This window comes from Anopheles arabiensis, chromosome 2 (genome assembly GCF_016920715.1).
Source record: "Anopheles arabiensis isolate DONGOLA chromosome 2, AaraD3, whole genome shotgun sequence".
NCBI classification, from domain to species: Eukaryota; Metazoa; Arthropoda; class Insecta; order Diptera; family Culicidae; genus Anopheles; species Anopheles arabiensis.
Window position 1 is genome coordinate 52,836,483 of NC_053517.1, and position 21,341 is coordinate 52,857,823.

The window sequence follows — 21,341 nt, forward strand, 5'->3', positions numbered from 1 at the left end:
AAACCAAGGAACACAGAGGAATGGCCAGCAGCTCTAGGGAGAAAAGAAAACAAAACATGGAAGGAAAAACCACTGCATCCGAGTGGGAGCGAAACAATCTCTACAAGAACAGAGGGAGGGCTACAAAAAGCACAGTCCAGGAATGTGTACGTATTCCACGGTTGGCACTCAATGTGATGTTGTTGTTTTGCAACAGGGGACCACATCGGCCTCCAATGTTTTCCCTCTGCCCGCACAGCTTCTTCTTGCGCATCCTAGCAACGGCCGGTGGAAGGGAATCAGCACATGGAAACGACAATTGCATTTCCGCCATTAAATTTCACCACTCACTGCACCCGGTTGCACGCCGGGGCCCGTGCTTGATGCTATTATTATCAGCCACCGTTGGATGGGTGAGAGCGGACGAGATCCGAGGACTTAAACATTTCCGGCGAAGCTGCAGTCGAAACCGAAATGGCCAGGATATGCGAAGAGACAAACGAGCACCGCCAGAGCGTTTGTAGCAAAAGAAAACGAACAATAAAAAACAACAACCCCGGGTAGCGTGGAGCAGATGGCCAAGTGGCACTAAAATCGATGTTATTCGGGTTGGCTCTTCATACTGCCCTTTGCAAGCATCTTGATATCCAGGATGCAGAAACGTACCCGGAATGGGGACAAAAATGCAGTGTTTATGTTTGTGTTCATGATAGGTCATGTTTGGAAGATGTTTGTCCCTCGCTTAGCACGTCCCCGGTGGAGTATCAGCGCCTTCGGCCATCAATCTACTGGTATCAACTTCATCTTTATTCAACTACTGAAAATCTAGATTGACTCACAGTGTTCGGGAAAGGAAGTTAGCTAGCTTCATGGTTTTTTTTTATATGTTTACAAAAACGGCTTGAACAGTTTTTGACTACTCTTTAAAACTAGTAAAATATGCTTTAAAATTCCTTGTCAACCAAAAGCTGTACTCGCTCCCCAAAACATCTTCCTACTTTTTAACAGAGTACACCATTTTAGCCCTGGCGGCAAATTGGGTACATGAAATAGAAATTCAAACCAACATGGAAACCGATTTTTGAACCTTCTCGACGGTCCTTTTGTCCTTGTGGTGAGGCTTTCTACTGAGATAAACGGTCTTCAACGACAAAAGGTCCAAAACAACTCAATTTTATACGGCACGACCGACATTACGGTCATGTCCTCGGGCAGTGACAGCGGCTTTCCGTAAGTCGATTCGTCAATTATCTGATCAACCTTTGGTATCTTCTATCACCGGCCGGGTTAAACTCATTTGCGTGGCGCATTTCGGATCAGCATTGTTATCGCTTTTTATCGCATTGCCAAGCTCTTGTGTGAGATTAGGCGGGGTTTGAACCAGCCAGACCTTATGATATAATTTCCTTTGCATAATTTTGTACACAAGTTACAATTACAATACTTTACAAGAAATGGGGTTTTCATTTTTCTGTTTAAAAGCTAATCAACTCTTTTGCCTGTAAGAATGGTTTCCGAATGGCTTGTGAGAATGTTACGAAACATCATAACCATGTTAGTGCCTAGCCCTTTCTGATATATGTCATGCTTTTCAAGCAAAAAGCCGATCCACAATTCATCAAACAGTTGCTTTATCATGTTTGCTGACAAGTGAACGGTTCAAAATAAACCCAAATTACGTGCATACCGGGAAAGGCTATCTATTAGTCGGATTTCGATAAACTCTGCCCAATGTTACGCAAGAGCAGGTCATCCTCCCCAGGCGCAAAGCCTTGTTCCTCAGAATGTTGGTAATTTGATTAAATTTAATCCATTCGGAAAATTGTCCTCCGATGCTCACAGGTCCAACCCAACCACTTCCAACCTTCATTGCGAAGAGAGTATTTGTTTGTTTGGCTTGCATGTGTGCTTGTGTACGTTTGCGTGAGTGTAGGTGTATGATTCAAACCACATGCTGAAGTAGAGAGAAAACAAAGGTATATAATCATTCTCAGTTTCCCCAAAATCCTACAACCTAATCCATACTCTACTAACCCCTATTGCCCTTAAAATGTATGCACACATAACCACGAAGCCTATACTACCGGCACGACACAACACGGGACAGTCTCGTATTCTCGGAAGAATTGGTAGATTTTGCTGTACAAGGAAAATGAAATCGCTTCGGTGCGAGTGCGCTAGCCAAGTGTCTACAGTAGCTGTAACAACTGGTTTGTAATAGTTAGATAACTTACCCACTACTTGCATGCTGATGTGTTCGGTGGCGGTAGAGAACGATGGTGCGTCTGCTGTAACTTCACAGGAAAAATTGCCCGACAGCCCGAAGCCCACATTTTTGATAACCACCTGTCGGTTGTCGGAGAGCGAAGCCTGCACGTAAAGAGATGAAATAGGAGGTTTCCAATTAGTTCGCAACAATTAAAAGGCGTATCGGACTAAATGAAACTATTGGTTTGAATTACGCTCAATCTAATGCATTAAATAGCAGCTATGAAATGGAATCGTTGGTCATACAATCATTGCCACATGGTTTTCATTGCTATTGCTCTCTGTTCGATACACAGGATCCCAGCTTTTACTAAAAGAAATAACTTTTTTATAGCACCTCACTGCTCGCACTATCCTTCTCGCTTAACGATAGAATCGTACTTTTCGCATTTAATCCCCCCCTACGGATTGTTAATGAGCTCACGCACTACGTCAACCCCTTTTAGGATCCGTTCAGCTGAAAGCGAGTTCTAACCGCAGTGAGAACGATGTCAGCCTTCGCTTCATTGACACCCAGGGCTGTTTCATCACAGCAGTAGGAACCAGTTATTGCGACCGGAAATGGATATTCAATCCCGGATAATACCGAAACCATCATTTATAAGAATTTGATCGTTTCCCATGCACGACACTGATCCGCTTTCGCAGTCAGATAAATATATTTCTGCTCCATATTTATGACCCAAGCAATAGTTCATTCATTTCTCCCATACAAAGAGCACAGAAAATGCTTCTTCTACTTACCCCATCTCCCCCGTACAATTTCGAGCTTCCGACTGATGAAAGCACTCACGTACAACGAATAAATGTATTTAGGAACAGCGGGATTTGGGGGAGCAAAAAAAAGCCCCGTCTGATCAACAAGAACGCACACTTTTCTTTCCGCTTTTTATTTATTGGTTCAGATTCGACGGTGAAAAACTGTCACCAAACGGCTAGAGCATTTACCCCGACGATTTTCCGTGACAGTGTCGGACGCTCCATTTAATACATCCCGGTCGATTCCGATGATCCCATGATCCTTTAGCAAACGTTTTTATTTGTCGTATACTTTCACCACCAACGTCACCAGTTTAGCTGCGGAGCTGCTTTTTTCGTGTTGGTGAATGTTTGCTATCGATCGAATGTTCTCAACTATTAACGATTCAGTATGGGGTGCTTTCTTAACATTCGAATGTCTGATATCCCTCCCGGTGCTCCCTCGTTGTTATCGGCCCGTCGGTTGGCTTGGAGATGTGGTAAAAAATGTGGACGTTTCTTCATTCAAGAATTTAACGGAATAACATACATTTTGCCAAAATCCAGAACTTTTCATTTTGTGCTGCCGGGTGGAAAAAGGAATAGGGATGACTAGTCGGCGAATTGGCTAATGTTCTGTCGTGCGAACTAAATGCAACGCACACACACACAAAACGGTAACCCAAAACATTATCATACATATGTATGTATGCTGTACATTAAACATCGCATGACACAAGTTTGGGGTGGCAAAATCAACCGAAAGATATACGATATTTATAGGAAGACGAAAAGCATTCCATTTTTCGCGTCTAAATTGAGTGCCGCTGAGGGCGTGGGAGCTGGAACTGTGCTACAATCTCTTCGTGCTGAGCAAGATGACAGACTGGGAGCTAACGACTACGTAGCATGGGACGATAATCTCATAAATATATTATAAGAAGAGGCTGGTTTGCTTCCAACGCTTCGTCGCCGGTGTAACAAAATGGATCACCTAGCATGTTGAATGGCTAAGATGGCAAGCCAGAAAGCAAAAATGTCCAGGCTCAGAGGTTAAGCGGGAGCAGTAAGCTTCTCATATCGTTTTCATCTTATTTCACCACACAACACCACACGCACATGAGCAGATATTCTTTTCGTTCTTCCAAATTTCTCTGTCCACCAATGGGCTCGAGCAGTGTGGTTTTTCTTTCAATAGGACCATGTTCGGCATAAGGGAAACCAGGAAACATCCTTTGGTTATAACCACATGTAAAACATAAATGGATGTATTTGGCAATCAAGTAAGGAGGACACGAAACATCCACCTGCATAATCTTAGATTTTATGAGAAGCGAAACTGGCTTAGATTTGTTTAATTTTGCATGTTTCTTTTCACAACGAAATAAACAACCTCAGAACTAAGAACGCGATAATAATAAACTCAATAAACTAAACTAATAAACTCAAGAACGCGATAAATAAAATTATTTCAAGGGACTTTTACAACAGGCATGGAAGACAACATTGAAACAGCAGCTGACATTGATCACATTTTTTTTAAAGTTACAAAATGTTTACCATGTCGTGTGATTTAGAGTTGTAACTAATAGTGAATAAACTTTCTCGCTTTTTATTTTCTTGTTGAATAACTTTATTTGCATAATAATCTGACCGCGTAAACCTGTCTCTACGGGAAGACGCTCAGGTTGGAAATCGATCTCGTTAGGCCTTGTAGAACATGGTGTGTGTATCAAAATGACTAATTCATTCATAACCTTTTTTATAATATAATATTTTAAATAAAATTCATGTTTCTTAAACATGTCTGATGATTAAGTTTAATGTTTTGATATCCTCAATCATTTATTCTTTATTATTCCCGATGATTATCGTAGCTATTTCTTCTCAGAACAGACAGCCATTCAAATTAATCACTCGAGCAACCTTCGGGCTCACTTATCGCACGGCCTACTCAATATAGAACACTTCAGATCCTTTTAAATCTAACGCTCATCTCGTCAAAGTGGCACAGCTCAGCAGTAACACGCAATGCAAACATAAAAAAAACGCACACAATCCGTTTCTCTTCCATCGCTGTTGATGAAAACACAGCAACAAGGATAGTCCAGCTAAAAGCCAAACTCCATGACTCAACGGTTCAACCGATCACGGAAAACGCGCCTCTCTGACCCATGCTACACCTCCACGTGCCCAGTATTGGCCAGACAGGACCGCAATTCAGCAAAACTCAACACAAGCTATCGTTAAGCTCCTTCCAAAAGGGATGCGAAAGCGACGAAAGATAATCTTTCAGCCTTCCAATTATAATTAATAAGTTAATAACGAGCGGAAAAACAGAGGACGCCATTCATCTGCTTTGGTCGTCTGACGCGGTACGCTTCAGACTTCAAACATCTTCAGCTTGCACGGAAGAAATGGGCAAGAAATTACATAATACCAGCCCAGCCCAAAGGAATTGGATCATTTGCACTGTAAAAACTGGGAAAATAATACCCTGAAAATGGGGGGAAAATGCTACGAAGTAAGACATTTTGCCCTTTTCAAAGTCAAATCCCATCCGATCAAGTACTCGCTCAAGTTACACAGTGCAGGACACCGACACGATTTTTAGCACAAATCACATCCTCCTTTTGTGTTGTTGTTTAGTGAACAGACCCCCATACAGCAACATGTAAACCGATTTAGTGTTAGCACACGACTGCTAAAGCAAAGGAAGATTACTTATTTGTTTAATATGTCTAACGAACTTCCTGTTTTTCTGCAGTGAAGAAGCGTCGACAAAAACTTACCCACGCACAAGAACGAAACGATAAAACATGACTCAGAAACGACAACGACAAACCAACAGGCAAAGATTCCTACAATAATCATCTCGAAATGTAATCGTGTCTTATCAGTTCGTTACGTTTCGGTTTCTAGTTTTTCCTCGTCCGATCTACCAAGACGCTTAACGACGTTTTGTCCGCTGTCGAGTGCGTTTTTGTGCGACCTTTTTGTGTCCGTTGTCAAACAGCAAAACCCAAAGTCAATGCTTGCAGAAGAGAATCTGGCTTTTATGGGCCAACGCAGAGTATCAGCAAGTCACGTCTGCCTGTTGAAAGGATTTCACAAAGCTGACCAGTCTTTAGAATGGAAATAAAGAAACGTGTATAAAATGAAAACCTATTCCTCCATTAATGATGTCCTGATGCGTCTTTTTCAGTCTGGTGGTCCCTCTCTCGCTTGGGACGCATAATATTCGTTAGACTTGCTTTTCCGAGTAGTTTGCTATTCTATGCTATCTCCTAGCGGAGTGGCTACACCACTCTTCGATTCTCAGGATCAGAAAAGACGGATTAATGTCAGCTGAGGGAAATGCCTTTAAGTTACTCAAGCTAGACTGTGCACTATAATCTCTCATCGGCAAACGGTTGAAGGAACGAAGCAAGCGGATAATTTACAACCCTTAGCATTCGCTACACTCTGAAATTGAATCGTTATACTTACGTCAACATTGATGCCGGGAAAAGGAAATATCTTTTTACTCGGCTGCTGTCCCGGTGAGTAACGGTAGAACTCTCGCAAACCGCGATAGAACTTGACGGAGTACAGTGGCGAATCATCCAAATCGTAGAGGCAACGCAACGTTGCATGTTGTCCACGGCGTACTGCGGGAGGGTCCACCACCAGCTGCACCGATCGAATAGCACCAAAGCCATAATCTGAAATTGAATTAAAGAAAGTAATCAATTAATACCAGTGACCAAGCTGTTTGTATGCACAGTGAAAGGTGAAGTGGATGTCGAAAGATAATTGTATAGTTAATTTCATTACAAGAATGTGGTAAACAGTCATACGCATCGAAACCCAAACTATTTAGAGACAAGCCATCACATACCTTAAGCTATTACGATTACATTCTTTGCTGTTGTTTTTAATCATTGAAACATTCCTGCCTGTATGACTCAATATCACTTTTCCCAACTAATTCATTAGCAGCTTAGAAGACCTCCAACACAGTTCCCAAACTAATCTCTTCGTGAAGAAATCCCTGGCGCGTACAAAAGCTAATGAAAAATATACCTTTTGTATTGCGCTGGTAGAAAGTGTGCAAAAATTAAAACCAAAAAAATGGGAGAAAATTGGCTTTACGTTTACTTACGTTACGTTACGAAACTTCAGTAGTTCGAATGAACGGTTGAACAATTATTTTATGCAAATTAATTTTCAAGGAACCGCTCTCCATGCCCACGGCATGGGAGAAGGTGTATTTTTGCTTTGACCGAATCCATTGTTGGACAAATTACTGTTCATTTCTTTTTCCGAATATCGAAAATATTTTATGCAATAGCTATCATCTTATTATCTCTGCTTCAACCAATGCATCAACTATTTACTTAATGAGTATTTTGACTGTTAAATTTATTTAAACTGTATCCTATGTGAGACGAAGAAAATTAACTAATGGATGACTGCAATACTCCTTAGTTACTCCTTTAATAATGCGAGACAACGACACACATGACATATCTACGCTTACTTAAAATCTATCAATTGATTCATTTTGCATGAAGCTAGGAATGAAATCTCTTAAAAAATATTAGAATGTAGCATATCTGCTATACATAACTTATTACAATATACACTATCAGCTATAGACACATTGTAACACACTTCGGAAAGCCAAATCACACCATTGTAATACATTCATTATAACACACTCAGCAAATCAGATCATACCATAACAACGCATACCATAACAACCGGAAGAATTCAGGCCACCCGAAAAACACCCGAAAGACGCATAATAAGCAAATCAGGCGTTACTGCAACAAACTAGGCGAACCGAAAACGCATAGCAATTTATAAGCTCAGCGACGAAAACATCCATTCTTTAGCAACAATAGTTGAAACCTTCTTTCGCAATACAGTAAAACCACAGCATAGACACACATCGACAAACACCTACCACCAATTCAATTTATAAATTGTTACCAATATCAATAACATTTAATTAGGACAAAAACACATACCAAAACCAAATGTTGAAACCCATAACTTATTTTGAATATAAATAAAACCAACTCCGACCATGGCAAGTCAGATTCGTTTGGACTGTCAAGATAGGACGTTACGCTGCTTAAACACTTCGCCTTCAGACTTTTTTCAAGAGTTTAGTTATGTCCCGCTACCCAAGGTAAGGCTTCTAAACTTCAACGTTTCCAGTAAGGGAAACCCTTTCTGGGTTTCTATGATCGGACGATTAAGTGTTGAAAAGTCCGCTTCAACCAAAGCATTATTCTACCTCGATACATGTCCGCGAAACACTGACCTACCGCGACGATGCTCGATGATCAGTTGTGCCGTTTGTACGACCATCACATTACCAGCAAACATTTCTATCAAATCTATTTTTTTAGATTTTTCAAATTAAAAAAAAAACACCTTTGTCGTTTAAACAGTTTGAATTTGTAGCGTTAAATCGAGCAAAACGTAAAACCAGTCGAGCTATCTGAGTTCTTTGCAACTAGAAAAAAAAACAATAAAAAAGCAAACATTTATGTAGAAACGCTAGTGTCAACACGCATAACAACAATAAATGGAGCGTGTTCGATCCTTAAAACATTCTAAGAAAAGCCAACATTCGCATCGGTTGAATGTACTTTGCTCGGAGCGCCCAATCAGAAAGCCAGCGGGTCCCAACTGTCAGAACGAAAGAGCCGTTTATTTCTCCACTAGAAGAGTCAAATTTGCACACCCATTCCTTTTAATGGATCGACCTTCCGTCGGGAACGGTGGTTCGATGGCCATCATCGGATCGGCAGAAATGCACAAGTTGGGCCTTGGTTCGACCTTTTCCTACCATCAGTTCCTTTTGAGCCTCTGCAATGATAGGCTTCAAGCGCGGGCGTTTGCGCTGTAGAGTGAGTGGTGCTCACCCTTTCAAACGAAAAACGATAAATTTCCTTTTATTATCTTCTCGGAATCTGTTTTAACGATATTTTTATGATAATTTCGCACATTCGTTTCGCCTACCGTATCCGTCTGTCCGGTGTGGAGGCGCGTTTAAGCCTCGGCATTCTAGACCGCCACGTAAACAGTCGAACGGGATGGGTTGAGAATGCGTTCAACATGTTAGGCATGCTTCTATTGCGAAAAGTATTGCAACATGCACGAGAAGGTTTAAAAGCTTCTTGAATTTCCGCAAACATGAGCTCCAATTTTGCAACGAAGCGAGGTCATGATTGTCCACCAACCTTAGGTTGGTATGACGTGGGTAAAAATGTTTTTCCCAGTTGGACCGTGAACCAAACGGAGATCGTATCGATTTGGGGACAAAATCACCCATCGCACCAGTGACTGGAAAACCCGCGCAAGAATGTGGCCAAAAAAAACTATCCTTAACCGGCGCTGTTTGCTTAATCGTTCGTGCCGTCGAGGAAAATTTTGACGAACGAATGGTTTTCCCCAAGTCTCCAATCCAAAGTGTTCGACCCACTCATTCCGGCCCGCTTTGAGTGCTCGGTAATCATCGTTGGTCGATGTTTGCTTTATAAATTTGAAAGCTACGCCAAGCGTTCAATCTTTGACTTTGTGATGCCCAGCGGCGCAGTTTCACGACCTGCTAAAACTGCAAGACTGCCAACGCAAACATAGCCAGATCATCGGTAGAGTCGCAGGGAAAAGAAAAGAAAACAGAGAGCTTTCGTCAAAATGCAACAAAGCAATCGACAGAACCGAATGCACTCAACACTTTGGTTTGGATCGTAGTACAATCATATATCCGTTGTGTCTATTTGCATTTTATTGGCACCAGTTACAGAAGATAAACTTTCCGCCGGAAGTATCGTCCAGTTTCACGCCAAGCGAAATGTGTAAATGCTCTGTTTACGGAATGACCACGAGTTGGGCAACAGAACAACTAGACCAATAAACGGCGCTGCTGCAAATTTAAATAATATATGGCAGCTTCAAACATGAAGATTGCTGAACAGCTCAAATAAACGACGAAATTATCCACAAAGGATTTGATACAACGCGCACCTTGTGGTGCAATGAAGCACATAACTATTTTAAACAACATTCAGATAAGTATGGTCTTCTTTGTAAAACTCTATTCATAAACAAGTAAGCACTTTTCAGTATTTGCTTTTGATACAAAAGTACATGCAATATACTGAAATAAAATTTAAACCGTAATAGATTGCTTTAATCAGTCCCACTTTGTTTTAAACTAAAAATAGCCATACCATACAGATAAAGCCGAACTTTAGGACCCCTCTGAATTCTCCGAATCATTTTCAATCCCTGCTCAGACCAGCAACTCCTATCCGGGAAGTATTGCCCATCTCCCTAATGACCTAATTCCACAGTATCACAACAGGATTAGGAAGAAACAGAAACAAGGATTAACGTCAAGTAGAAAGGACCGGTTCGCAAAAAAAAAACCTATATACAGCCCTCCTTGTGACTTTTCTCCTTTTGCTCGACTATTTTTCATGGGCCGTATGGGTGTGTGCTGTATTGTGCTGCACTTGGTTGGATTGTAAATGAGCAAGCCTGACATTGAGTGGACAGTCCAGCAAAGGATCATCTGTCAGCCGGCGTACAACCTTTCGTGTGTGGAATGTGCAAGGCTACCGAAAAATAATCTTCCCAGCTCCGATTGAAAGCCCTTTTGCATGCGGCTGCCCTGCTTTTTCGGTCGTTTCTGTTTTGTGGATGTTGAATATGTTTTCCTTGATGTTTTTGTGGTCACAGTTTTTGTTGCCTTCCACTGCCAAGGATTGCCCCATAAGGAGTGCATGCCAAATTTAGCTTTATCCCCATCCTTAAAATCGATGAAACTCGAACTTTATTTTTACAAATCCATAAGCATGTGCTCACCAGCGGCGTGAGCGTTTACGATCGTTCAACTATGGAACGTTGCAAAAGATTGCTCGTGTGTGTGTGGCCACGTATCCTATGCATTCCAGATATGGGAGAAATGTAGGCCAAACACAAGCACCATCGATCGTTTCCGGAGGAGCTGACTGACAAGGAGATGGGAGATCATATAAAGAAAAACTTCTATAATTTGGATGGGATAAATATGAACCCGTTTCTTGACAGCCAAACAGGCAAGCGTATCAGCAGATCGGTGATTTGTCCTGGCAAAAAAGGGGAATGACAAACTTTCCGAAACCGTAATATGGTAATAACAATAATAGCAACGGTAATAACAAACCAGTAGGGCAAAAGCGTGCATAAATTTGATGCCATCTAGATGTCATCATTCATTTTAATGGCTTCGAAAAGTGGCGAGCAATGGAAAATCCATTTCCCACGATGGAGCCGCGGGGCGGGGCAGTCGTATTTTCCAGCAAAGACACATTTTTATAGCTGCCCATGCTCCGTAGCTGGTATGTAAACGATAATATTCGGCGAGGGAAATCTGTTCACAGAAGGATACATTAGACAAGATTCGCTTCTTTCTATAAACAGTACTGCATTCATGTCTCTCTGCTAGCAAATATTAGGTGAACGTGTTTTAAGGTAAGAGAAGGGTACGATGATACTTGGACACCTTTAAATCATTCATTACAAAACATTTGTTGTATCAATCGTGTAATATTTGGTGTATCAATCGCCAAGACGTTCTATCACTGTGACCCAAGGTCAGAAAACAACAATGCTCACGATTTGATAAATAGTCTTGTAACCATGGCGCAAACTCGATCCATTTGTGTTGTTTGTGGTGACCATCATCTCGCCAAGCGTCAGCATTCCTGCATTATCGGTTCATATCGGTCTCGTTGTCAGCAGATTGTAGCAGTATTTTGTCGATTCAAGACATTTTTTCAAAAACAACCACACATACACACACCTCTGCTGCATGCTGTCCCAACAGCTTTCAACAGTGTGTAGCATCGCGTAAATACGCGTAATAAAATCAAGCGGTCCAAACGCGAAACGCGATAGTATTATTGTCTCCACACCGCGTGCAACGATTTATTGTTTGGCCATTTTCCGATGAAATGCCTAAATGTGTGTGTGTTGGTTTTTTTTACCACCGTACGCCTGGTGCGTTGTTTTTATTTTCAGCCTAAGATTAAACAAACGCAACCATGGCGGAAAGTGAATTACTTAGCCAAGGGGAACGCTATAAGAGGTGGTGTGATCAATAAAATACTAACCCATCCGGAGAAACAACCGGACATTGGCCGTTCCTTGTTTTTGCTGTCTTCCTGCACAGCTCGTTTTGTATAAGAGTCGTAAAAAAGGATCAACAAACTTTTACGTTCGCTGGCGTCACCGAGTTTCGGTGGTGTTGAAAGTACCAAACCAAATACAAAAACTGGCGCTCCACCAAAGTGATGAAACTGATCGTCGTTTTTTTGTCTTTCTTTTTTTGACAGTGAGAAAATTGCAACTTTTACAAATAAATTGCCGTTAAGGGCTATTCTCGGACGTGACCGGACTGCAATCGGAATCGGTTGCGCGGGTGTTTTCGTTCCGGGGATTGTTGGAACGGTATGGGTGGCACGAACGAATTAATACAATAGCAGGCAAAACAATCATTTGATGGCTTGTTTGAATTGTAATTCATTAGCTATCCCCTTTCACCGAGGAACAGGAGCAATTTTGTCGAATACATTTTTGATTATTGTGCATACATATTTTAAACATATAGAGTAAATGTTGATTAATCTATTTCACCCAATCGCGCTATTATTTCATTAAATGACAACGTTGAGGTAGTGCATTCAATGGACACAACAAAGCATTCGATTAAGTCGAACGAAATCCAACAAAAATGAAATTTATTCATTCATTCATTCATTTATGTATTTATTCATTTCTCAGCATATCAAGCTTAGCTATATGCATGAAACGTTCCAAAAACTACTTGCTTGGTTTCATTTCTTGAGAGCCTTTGAACCTACGTTTGAACAAAATCTAAATGAAAAACACCAAATACGGTCATGATCATGCATCTAAGACATCAACATAAAAATTAATCATGAAATTGAGAAATAAATGATTACATAAATTATACAATTGTGCCAAGTCAGTCGCTTTAAAAGAACGTTTAATTCATCTACATTTTCTGTTCCGTTCCTTTGAACTAGGAACTTGTTTCATTTAGTTAAGAAATATATGGAATTTTCCTTTCACCATTATATACTAAGTTAGATCGAAATACTAATTCCACCAACGCCTTTCGTATGTTCTCGGAGCGTTCCAATCGAATGGAAATGGTATTGTTCTAATCCATCTGTTGTATTTGTCCGTAAGCGTACGGTGCTACACGATAATCTTCCCAACACTACTAAAGTAGCATGTTCAAACCACTGTGCAAATGTTCGTTTGTTTCGTTTATTATACGACGTATGAGAAGAACATTTTTGCATTAAAAGCGAAGCGTCAATGCTTATTTACACACAATGGCTCTTCACACTTCAATCCCTCCATTGTTTCGCTCACAGTTGGTTAGGATTTTTTTCGAAGGACTGCATCACCGATTTTAAATGAAAGCGAATTTCATCGAAAACAATGTTTTATATTCTCGATGTGTCTGGTATTCGTTTCAGTAAAATAAGCATGTGAATGTAAGAGTTGCATTTTTTGATTAAAAATAAAAGTGACTTAAAGGTAAATAAAGGTGAATTAGGAATGTGTTGGATCAATAATGACGAAATGAAAAACGTATCTAAACAAACTAAAAGATAATCGAAAGTTTACATTTACAACGCCAGTTGTTTATAGGTTGATTCCACAAATAAGGTGATTGTTTTGTTCATCTGTTCATTTGCATTTCTTATTATTATTAATTATTTATTTGATTTCAACCGACTAACGTCTAAAAGAACAAAACATAATAAAAGCTATCCTATCCTACATTTTCTTGTCTTGCCCACAAGTGGGTACAGGCAGGCCTTGACCGACATCGGTTGTTGAACCAAAGAAGAAGAAGAAGAGTCCTACATTTTCTTGTCTATGTCGATCCTGCCATTCTAATAATATGTTAGTTTTGAACGGTGCAGTACTAGAGTTCTAAATTGAAGCTGTATTTATTGAAAGTCATGCACATAGCGGATATATGTGAGTTACTCGCATACAATGAACTAGCGTTACGAGGCCTTAGGGTGTCCCTCGCTCTAAGATTACCTCCAGGTGCATATATATTCAGGCCAACTAATATATTTATGGTACGTCAATCTCGTTGTTTAATATTTTTGCTATTAATGTTGCCTGTGCGACTTGGCGTCTACGACCAAGCGGTTGTAATCCTAAAAGAGAACATCTGTCATGGTATGAGGGCATATTTTCCTAATTCAACCAAGGCATGTTATGAAGAACTAATCTGCTAAATCTACGCTGCATTGATTCAATCCTGTTTATCCAAATGTCTGTACAAGGTGTGCAAGTCACAGAATTATATTCAACAAGAGAACAATAACTGGTAGTAAGACACATTGGATCACTAAAATTTTTGGCATTGCGTTAAGACTAAGATTGTAACGATACCGTGTCGGGTTTTTTACGATGAAAGCTAATTGTACTACAGTTTTCAACTCACAGCGAGAGCAGATTAGATGAGCACCATGAAGTAGACTCATTTAGGTAATTTTGCATCCTAATACAGTCGCTAAAACTATTAATGACGATTTATTTTTATATATTTCAAATCATTAGTATAACTTGTGTGTGACATGAAATTATGATTACCTAGCTTTCGCTTTTTATATTTATTGTATAAAACTGGATGTCAATATGATATTGATCGGTGTTTTATCATTTTCAAGGAAATTTATTCTTGACTCTCTTGTTCAAACCAATCAATATGATGGTTGCTAATATGGTAATTAAATGGAAAGATGACCATCGTCACGTTTAGAATTCTGCAGGCTGCTTCTTCCTTCGGGCAGACGAAATTTCCAAACCAAAAGCATGTTAGGGAAATAACAACAAACGAGCAGTGATGAAAACTTTTCAAACTTAGCTTAAGTATTGAAGGCTTAAAAGATAACCAAATCAATTATTAACTGCCAAATCGAAGGGGAAGCCACTGATAGGCGGAATGGCGGGAGCGGTTTCACCCAACAAAAATACTTCCCTAAAAATAAAGCCCTCAACTTTCCCTTCCGAAAGCGATCTAGCCCAACGTAATGCAAGTGTTTGCGTGAAAATTAAACTGCTTCCTCGAAAACGGAACCATTTTCTCATTCCCAGCAGACCGTTTGGGCAACAGACAAGGGACGGATGATTTTCTGACTGGATTAAAAACGCATCAAAAATTGAAATCGAAAAATTAGCCACCCGGGATCGCTGGTGGAAGTAGAATGATGGTCGACACGATTAAGCCGACGGAATGAGACAACTTTTCGGAAAAGATAAATTAAAAAAAAAGCTGTCCCCCGCATCCCTACCGCCAAAGTTCGGCATCGGGATGCGGGATAAGGTGTGTGTGTGCGTGTGCGCCCGCGCGGACGTAGCTAATGATCCCGTTCAACGGTCACTAACGGCCTGTAAGCTCGTCCTTCTCGAAAGGGTTAGCTGCCGGCAGCAGAATTCAAAGTTTTGTCCGCATCGGTTTTGCAAGCATAGGACAAAAAGCCATCCCACGGCATCCATCGCGGTAAGCTGTGCCAAACTGGCTTTTGACCGAAAAACGCCAATACCCGTTACCGTCCAAAATGGACTGTTTATTTCGATGGCAAGGATTGGTTCGGCGGCGTACATTAAACTTGATGGTTATCGCCCGTAATTACCGAGATAACGGAGCGTACCAAATTGAACAGCTTGTGCCTGGGAAAATTTTATCAGATGAAAGCTATCTGGCGGGTGCCATCTAAATGGAAACCGGCACCCCAATTTCTCAACAATAATTCTGCCTCGCGAAAACAATTGCGGTTAAATCATGCCCGCTCTAACGATTTGCGTCGTGACGAAAAAGGTATGAATTGCCGTCAACATCTATTTAAATGACTTTGGCAAAGTTTGACAGTGTGTTGACAGTGTGTGAGATGCAGTGTGAAGACGTAATTAATGTAATTTTAAGTCAAAAACATCGCAAATTACTGAAATGACAGTATGAAACCAACTCATCACTAACTGTTTTTAAAATAATCTTAAATGCATGTTTGTGTCACTGGTGTGATAATTTGGCACTTGAACTACGGAATTGCTTTTTATTTTGTAGAAATTAATTGTAAGACATAAATTCTTGTCGAAAAAAAATTACACTAGTGTTTCCAATTTTATATTATTCATCAATCCAAATAAATTTGAAATATAAATCAAAAGTGATGTATTTAGTGCAATTTAACCGAAATCTTAAATACTTCAGAAGTATATATTTATGGCAAAAAATCAATCTAAGAGGTTTTCACATGAAACAAACATAATATATATCCACAATTTAACTTACTATTGTATCAAATGCTGCTGAAGTCTCTTTCTGTGTGAATGGTAGTAATTATGACAATTGATATTATTTAACTGTTATAATAGTATTTTCAATCAACATTTGCTGTCTGTTTCTAATACGTAGTTCATAGGTTATTGAAACAACTACTGTTTAGCATACTAGAAGCACCACTAAAACATGGAGATCAATTACTTTAGTGAGTAAACAACTAGAACACAGAGCCAACCGATCTTCCTGGAGTTGCCCCTTAAGACTTCCTATGAGTTTTTCCCCCAGGTTTACTTTGATCTATTTTCGATTATTACCGACCAAAAACCATCTCAAACAGGGGCAATGAATCCCAACAGTAAAAGGGACAGAAATTCAATTTCAATCTACGTCGTGCGCTCTGCTTCATGGTGAGAATTCCCCGGAGCAAAGACGCTAACGCCCATGGTGAGAGTATTGTACCATTGTCAGAATCTTTTCTTGCAACTAGACTCATCTTGCGGACCGACTCATACCTTGAGCGGCTCATCCCCATAAGCCAAGCCGCTTGGCTGACTCCAGAGAAGAAAAGAACCACCTTAGAAAAGGACCTTCGACTTCAGCCAGCCACGCCTGCAGAAACCCACCAACCCTCTGGTTCGACTTGTGTCTTTTACCACCGTTCGCGTGACAAAATCTCATTATTTTCTCTGTGACCTCACGCACCCCTGTCGTGCCCTGCAAATGCTACGGCCTTTCAAACCTTTTCCTGCGATCCTGCCCCGGACAGACAATGAAGGAATATTGCTCTTGGTCCCGCCCAACATCCTCGCTGCTAGGTGTTTCTTCTAGCAGGAAAGGGCAATAGATTAATCTTTTTTGCACCTTTAGCGTGACAAACGGAAAAAGGGTGGAAAACGACTCCTCTTCCCGACCGCCTTTGGGGCATCGTCACAAGGGCCGCCGAGCGGAACCAAATCCGCAACACCACCGGTGCGCTTATCCGTACCACGCTAAGTGATTGAATCATGCGAAACTAATGGATTTCTATGGTACGACCTCGTATTAACCGCGAGACCACTTGCCAAAGCCGTCGCGGAAAGCCACTCCACACTAGCAGTGCTTCCCAAAGTCCTGTTGCACGATACTTAGAACTTCACCGCACACGTAATGGATTTCCGATCGTGTTGGGACCGCACCTTGCTGTAGTTGCAAAACAGTTTGTACTCTGCAACAGCAAACACAACACGCCCTACAATAGAGGTGCGCTTGTCTGTGAATAACTTTTTGCACTCCTACCCATGCGGACAGGTCTTTTATAGCGCACCTTTAGTTTAGTTCCATTATGGGCCACTTGCATGCGTGTTTCTGTGCGTGGTGGAGGGAGGACACTTTGTGCTTAAAACAAGGATAAATCATTCGCTAAAACATGACATTCTTGCATGAGGCTTGGCCCGGGAAAGTCATGTCAGCCTCGTCGTACACCACTAACAGTTCTGGGGATTGGAGAGTGCTGGTAAATAGATTGCCCATTTTCGTACCACGCGGCTGGGGCCAAGCTGAAGCCATGGCGTGACGTAACTCGAACACACCGAGTGAAGATACCGTCCCAAAACTACTCCTCCGTGGGACGATGTCAACCAGCGCCAAATCTACACCAGCAAATGAGCCATTTGGGGCCATTAGCCTCCATTTTGCCATCATGGTCATTTCATGGCTACCGTTATGTCACTACAGTTAAGTTGCCACAAACATTGGGGCGGGAAAGAGAAGAGCCTTTGCCTCCACGTTACCACGAGCAGCATGGTGAAGGTTTGTAAGGACATACCCCCAAATGGGCGACACTGTGCACTACCTTCCATAGAGTGTTCCTTTATCTCAAGTGCGCCCAACGGAACATGGTGACGAGTTCTTGAGGAACCAAAGCAATTTGTTTACCATCCTCGTACGTCAACCATTCTTTCATTTTGATTCACTTCGGCCACTAGGGCTCTCTTTTGTTTCGAACTTTGACCAACCTTCGAGATGCATGCAGCTGACGTATAACTAGGAGCATAATCAAGTACTCAAAGCGGGCGGAGGCTCGTGGGAGGCTATCTTCCAAGAACCACAGCATCGACATGGCATTTACTAAATTGAAACGTTCTGAGACCACTATCCTCTAGCTCGGGCTCAGAACAAACTTCCAAAGGAAAAGGATTAAATAAAGTTCAAATTGTATAACAGTGTATTGTGTTGGGGTACCAGTGTGACACGATAAATAACACTGTTGACACAGATACATGCAGGTCAACGACAAACAAAAAGCATCGTGTACAGGCCGAGAGCGGCTCCCAAAAGGGTGAAAGGTGCGTATGATGTAACTTTTATGAGCCCGCGTGTCTTTTTTAGGGAGTGTTTGAAAGTGAGTGAACATTTTTCAAACCAGCACGATAACCACGATGCTTCAATTTGTGACCAATCGTTGCCATATGCTCAAAATACGAACTGCTGCCACAACCAGCAGATCTCAAACTCGCAACCTCAATGAGAGAGAGAGAGGAAAAAACTTTCCCGTAAATGGGTTTTAATGTTTGCACTCCAGGCCTGCCCGCGTTATACATACCGATTCTTGTGTGCTTCCTGCTGAACCGTTCTCGCGACCCATTTATGTCACAACTCACTCACTGCGAGCGCCCTTCGACGGTCAACCCTCAACCGAAAGAAGATGCCTCAGAAACCCTCAAACCACTCCTCATCCAAAGCCTTCCTCGGATTTGCAATGCTTGCGTTGAAATCAACATCCAGAAGCGTTGGTTGGATGACACTTGATAAAACTTTTTGCTTTGACCAAACTGACAGGCCACCATTGCGGAATGATACGCCCGTGAATATAAAGCCACTATTTTTCGCATGCTCGCATGCCGAAGAAAAAGCATCCATCCACACATTCGCAATCTTTCCCCAAGCCAACCCACCGTCCCGACTAGTGTGTCCAAAATGACAAACCCAAACGGACTCCGCATGCACCCACGGCACTCGGATGAAGTGCCTTTGCATTTCGCGTTACCATGAAACGGTACCAAGTGGGCATTAGATGCATGCTCCGAGAGCATCTCAAGTGCCGTATTACAGCCGACGATGAACGGAGACAGATTTCCGTAAACCGTTGGTACTTTCGTCCCCGTTACCACACTTGGGACGGGTGCGAATGAAACTGTTTACGAACAGCAAACGACGACTAAAGCATGTTCGTCAAATGTTTGGCCGCTTCAGAGCGCTCGGTTGCTGGTGGTCTGTGCCGTGGGCCGGCAGCAACAACGGTATCATCCTCACTGTCCGTACCGCATCGGTCCAGGATGTATGGTAATGGTAGCAAACGCTCAAACTCTCCAACAACCATCAACAGCAGCGGAACGATGTAAAGAGTTAAAATTTAAGTATGTTTACATTTTACTCAAAATATGTGTGCATACATTTAATTTGTTGTACCACGAATTGCGACAGCGTAAGACGACATACGGCTGAAGTAGGTACGGGCAAGCCTAGTCGTTGACATGCCGTATGCCAGCATGCTCGTACGTTTTTCGACACCGGGACTCCAGGAGATGATGCGCTCGGGTTAACATATACACAATCACACACACACACAAACATATACGCCTGAGGTTTAAGTAACCCTCATTCGGGATGGCTGAGGTCGTCGTATAACTGTATGTAGCGCCTCGTTATCTTCGTGTAACCTTTTTTGCAGATAGTTTTTGCTTCCCTTCATTTTATATGTAATGCGGTGAAGTGTCGTTTCGTTTGCTGCTTAGCACAATAACAACTTGCAGACCATAATAGATTTTTAATGGTGCTATACATTAGCGACACGGAAGTGAATGAAGATTTTCCACCTATCATCAGTCTAGGGCTGAAGCAAGTATACCTGTTGCATGGATGTATTGAAAATTCATTCACTTGAAGGGGATATCACAGTATAACTTGGGGTTTTTTTTGTATTGAATAGGTTGCTCCGAAAATTCCAAAACAAGTTATAATAATATCTTGAAGCATTCATTATTGAGTTTGTCTTCTAACTTTTACTGGGATAATATTGTACAAAATGTATATAAAAATTGAGTATTTTAATATTGTTTGGGGTTTTTCCATTAAAAAATAGCAGAATAAAAAGGTTTGTTATGCGTACTATAAAATAGCAAACACTTTTGCAAGCTATCAATCATCACCTCTTGTATGGGAAACATATTTTACACACTATTTCCATATGCTCACATCCAGCTGCTACGCACAGTTTTTGCAATATGCCGTGGCATTGAAATTCATGTCATAAGGATCCAATGAATACGAAGTGTCAATGACATGCAAAATAAAGAAGACGAGAAAAGGTTGTTTTATTTTGCTTTCTATATTCATTATTATATTTTATTGATCAATTAACTTGAGTAATATGAGCGAAGAACATGTAAAAATAGTTGATTTGATTTGGTATTAAAATGTGTCCTAATCTTTTTTCAGCAATGCTAACAAAAATTATCATTTTTTGCTCTTGGCACACAATTCATTTTCTTTCAGTAAAGATAGTTTAAACAAACAATGTATTTAAAATTTTTTAAAATCCTTTAAGAGTTTTTTTTTCAGTCTAACTACAACCAGAGCTATTAGTATAAACATGTTAGCGAAACTGTTTACACGCATTCTCTACTATGCCCTGCAGAAGCGTAGAACGGCACAATCTAATAGATTTGATCAACCCGTTCAAAACAATTTGTACACCCCAGCGTAATCCATCAGCATGCCAGCATATTCTACCTTGCTTGGTATGTCCCAGCATCACCAGGAGGAATGTAAAAGCAACCGGAAAAATGACAACGTTTCGGAGAGTGCTCATCGTTCACTATCCCTCCTATTGCATGTTTTTCACGATACGATGAGCGTTGATCTCGTGCGTCGTATGTACTTGCTCTTGTTGATGAGTCGCCTAGACGTGTGTCCACTTGTAGGTGTCCAT

At 41.2% G+C, this 21,341-nt stretch overlaps 1 protein-coding gene across 4 annotated transcripts in view; it reads right to left on the reverse strand.

The window, feature by feature from the left end:
• LOC120895909 overlaps positions 1 to 21,341 on the reverse strand; it is a 140,352-nt gene that overhangs the window by 59,765 nt on the left and 59,246 nt on the right. For all 4 annotated transcript variants that reach the window (XM_040299650.1, XM_040299649.1, XM_040299648.1 and 1 more), the window contains 2 exons: positions 6,475 to 6,689; positions 2,214 to 2,349 (listed from right to left, as the gene is read on the reverse strand). In XM_040299650.1, the coding sequence (XP_040155584.1) occupies positions 2,214 to 2,349; positions 6,475 to 6,689 (351 nt within the window). The remainder of the gene's footprint in view (positions 1 to 2,213; positions 2,350 to 6,474; positions 6,690 to 21,341) is intronic.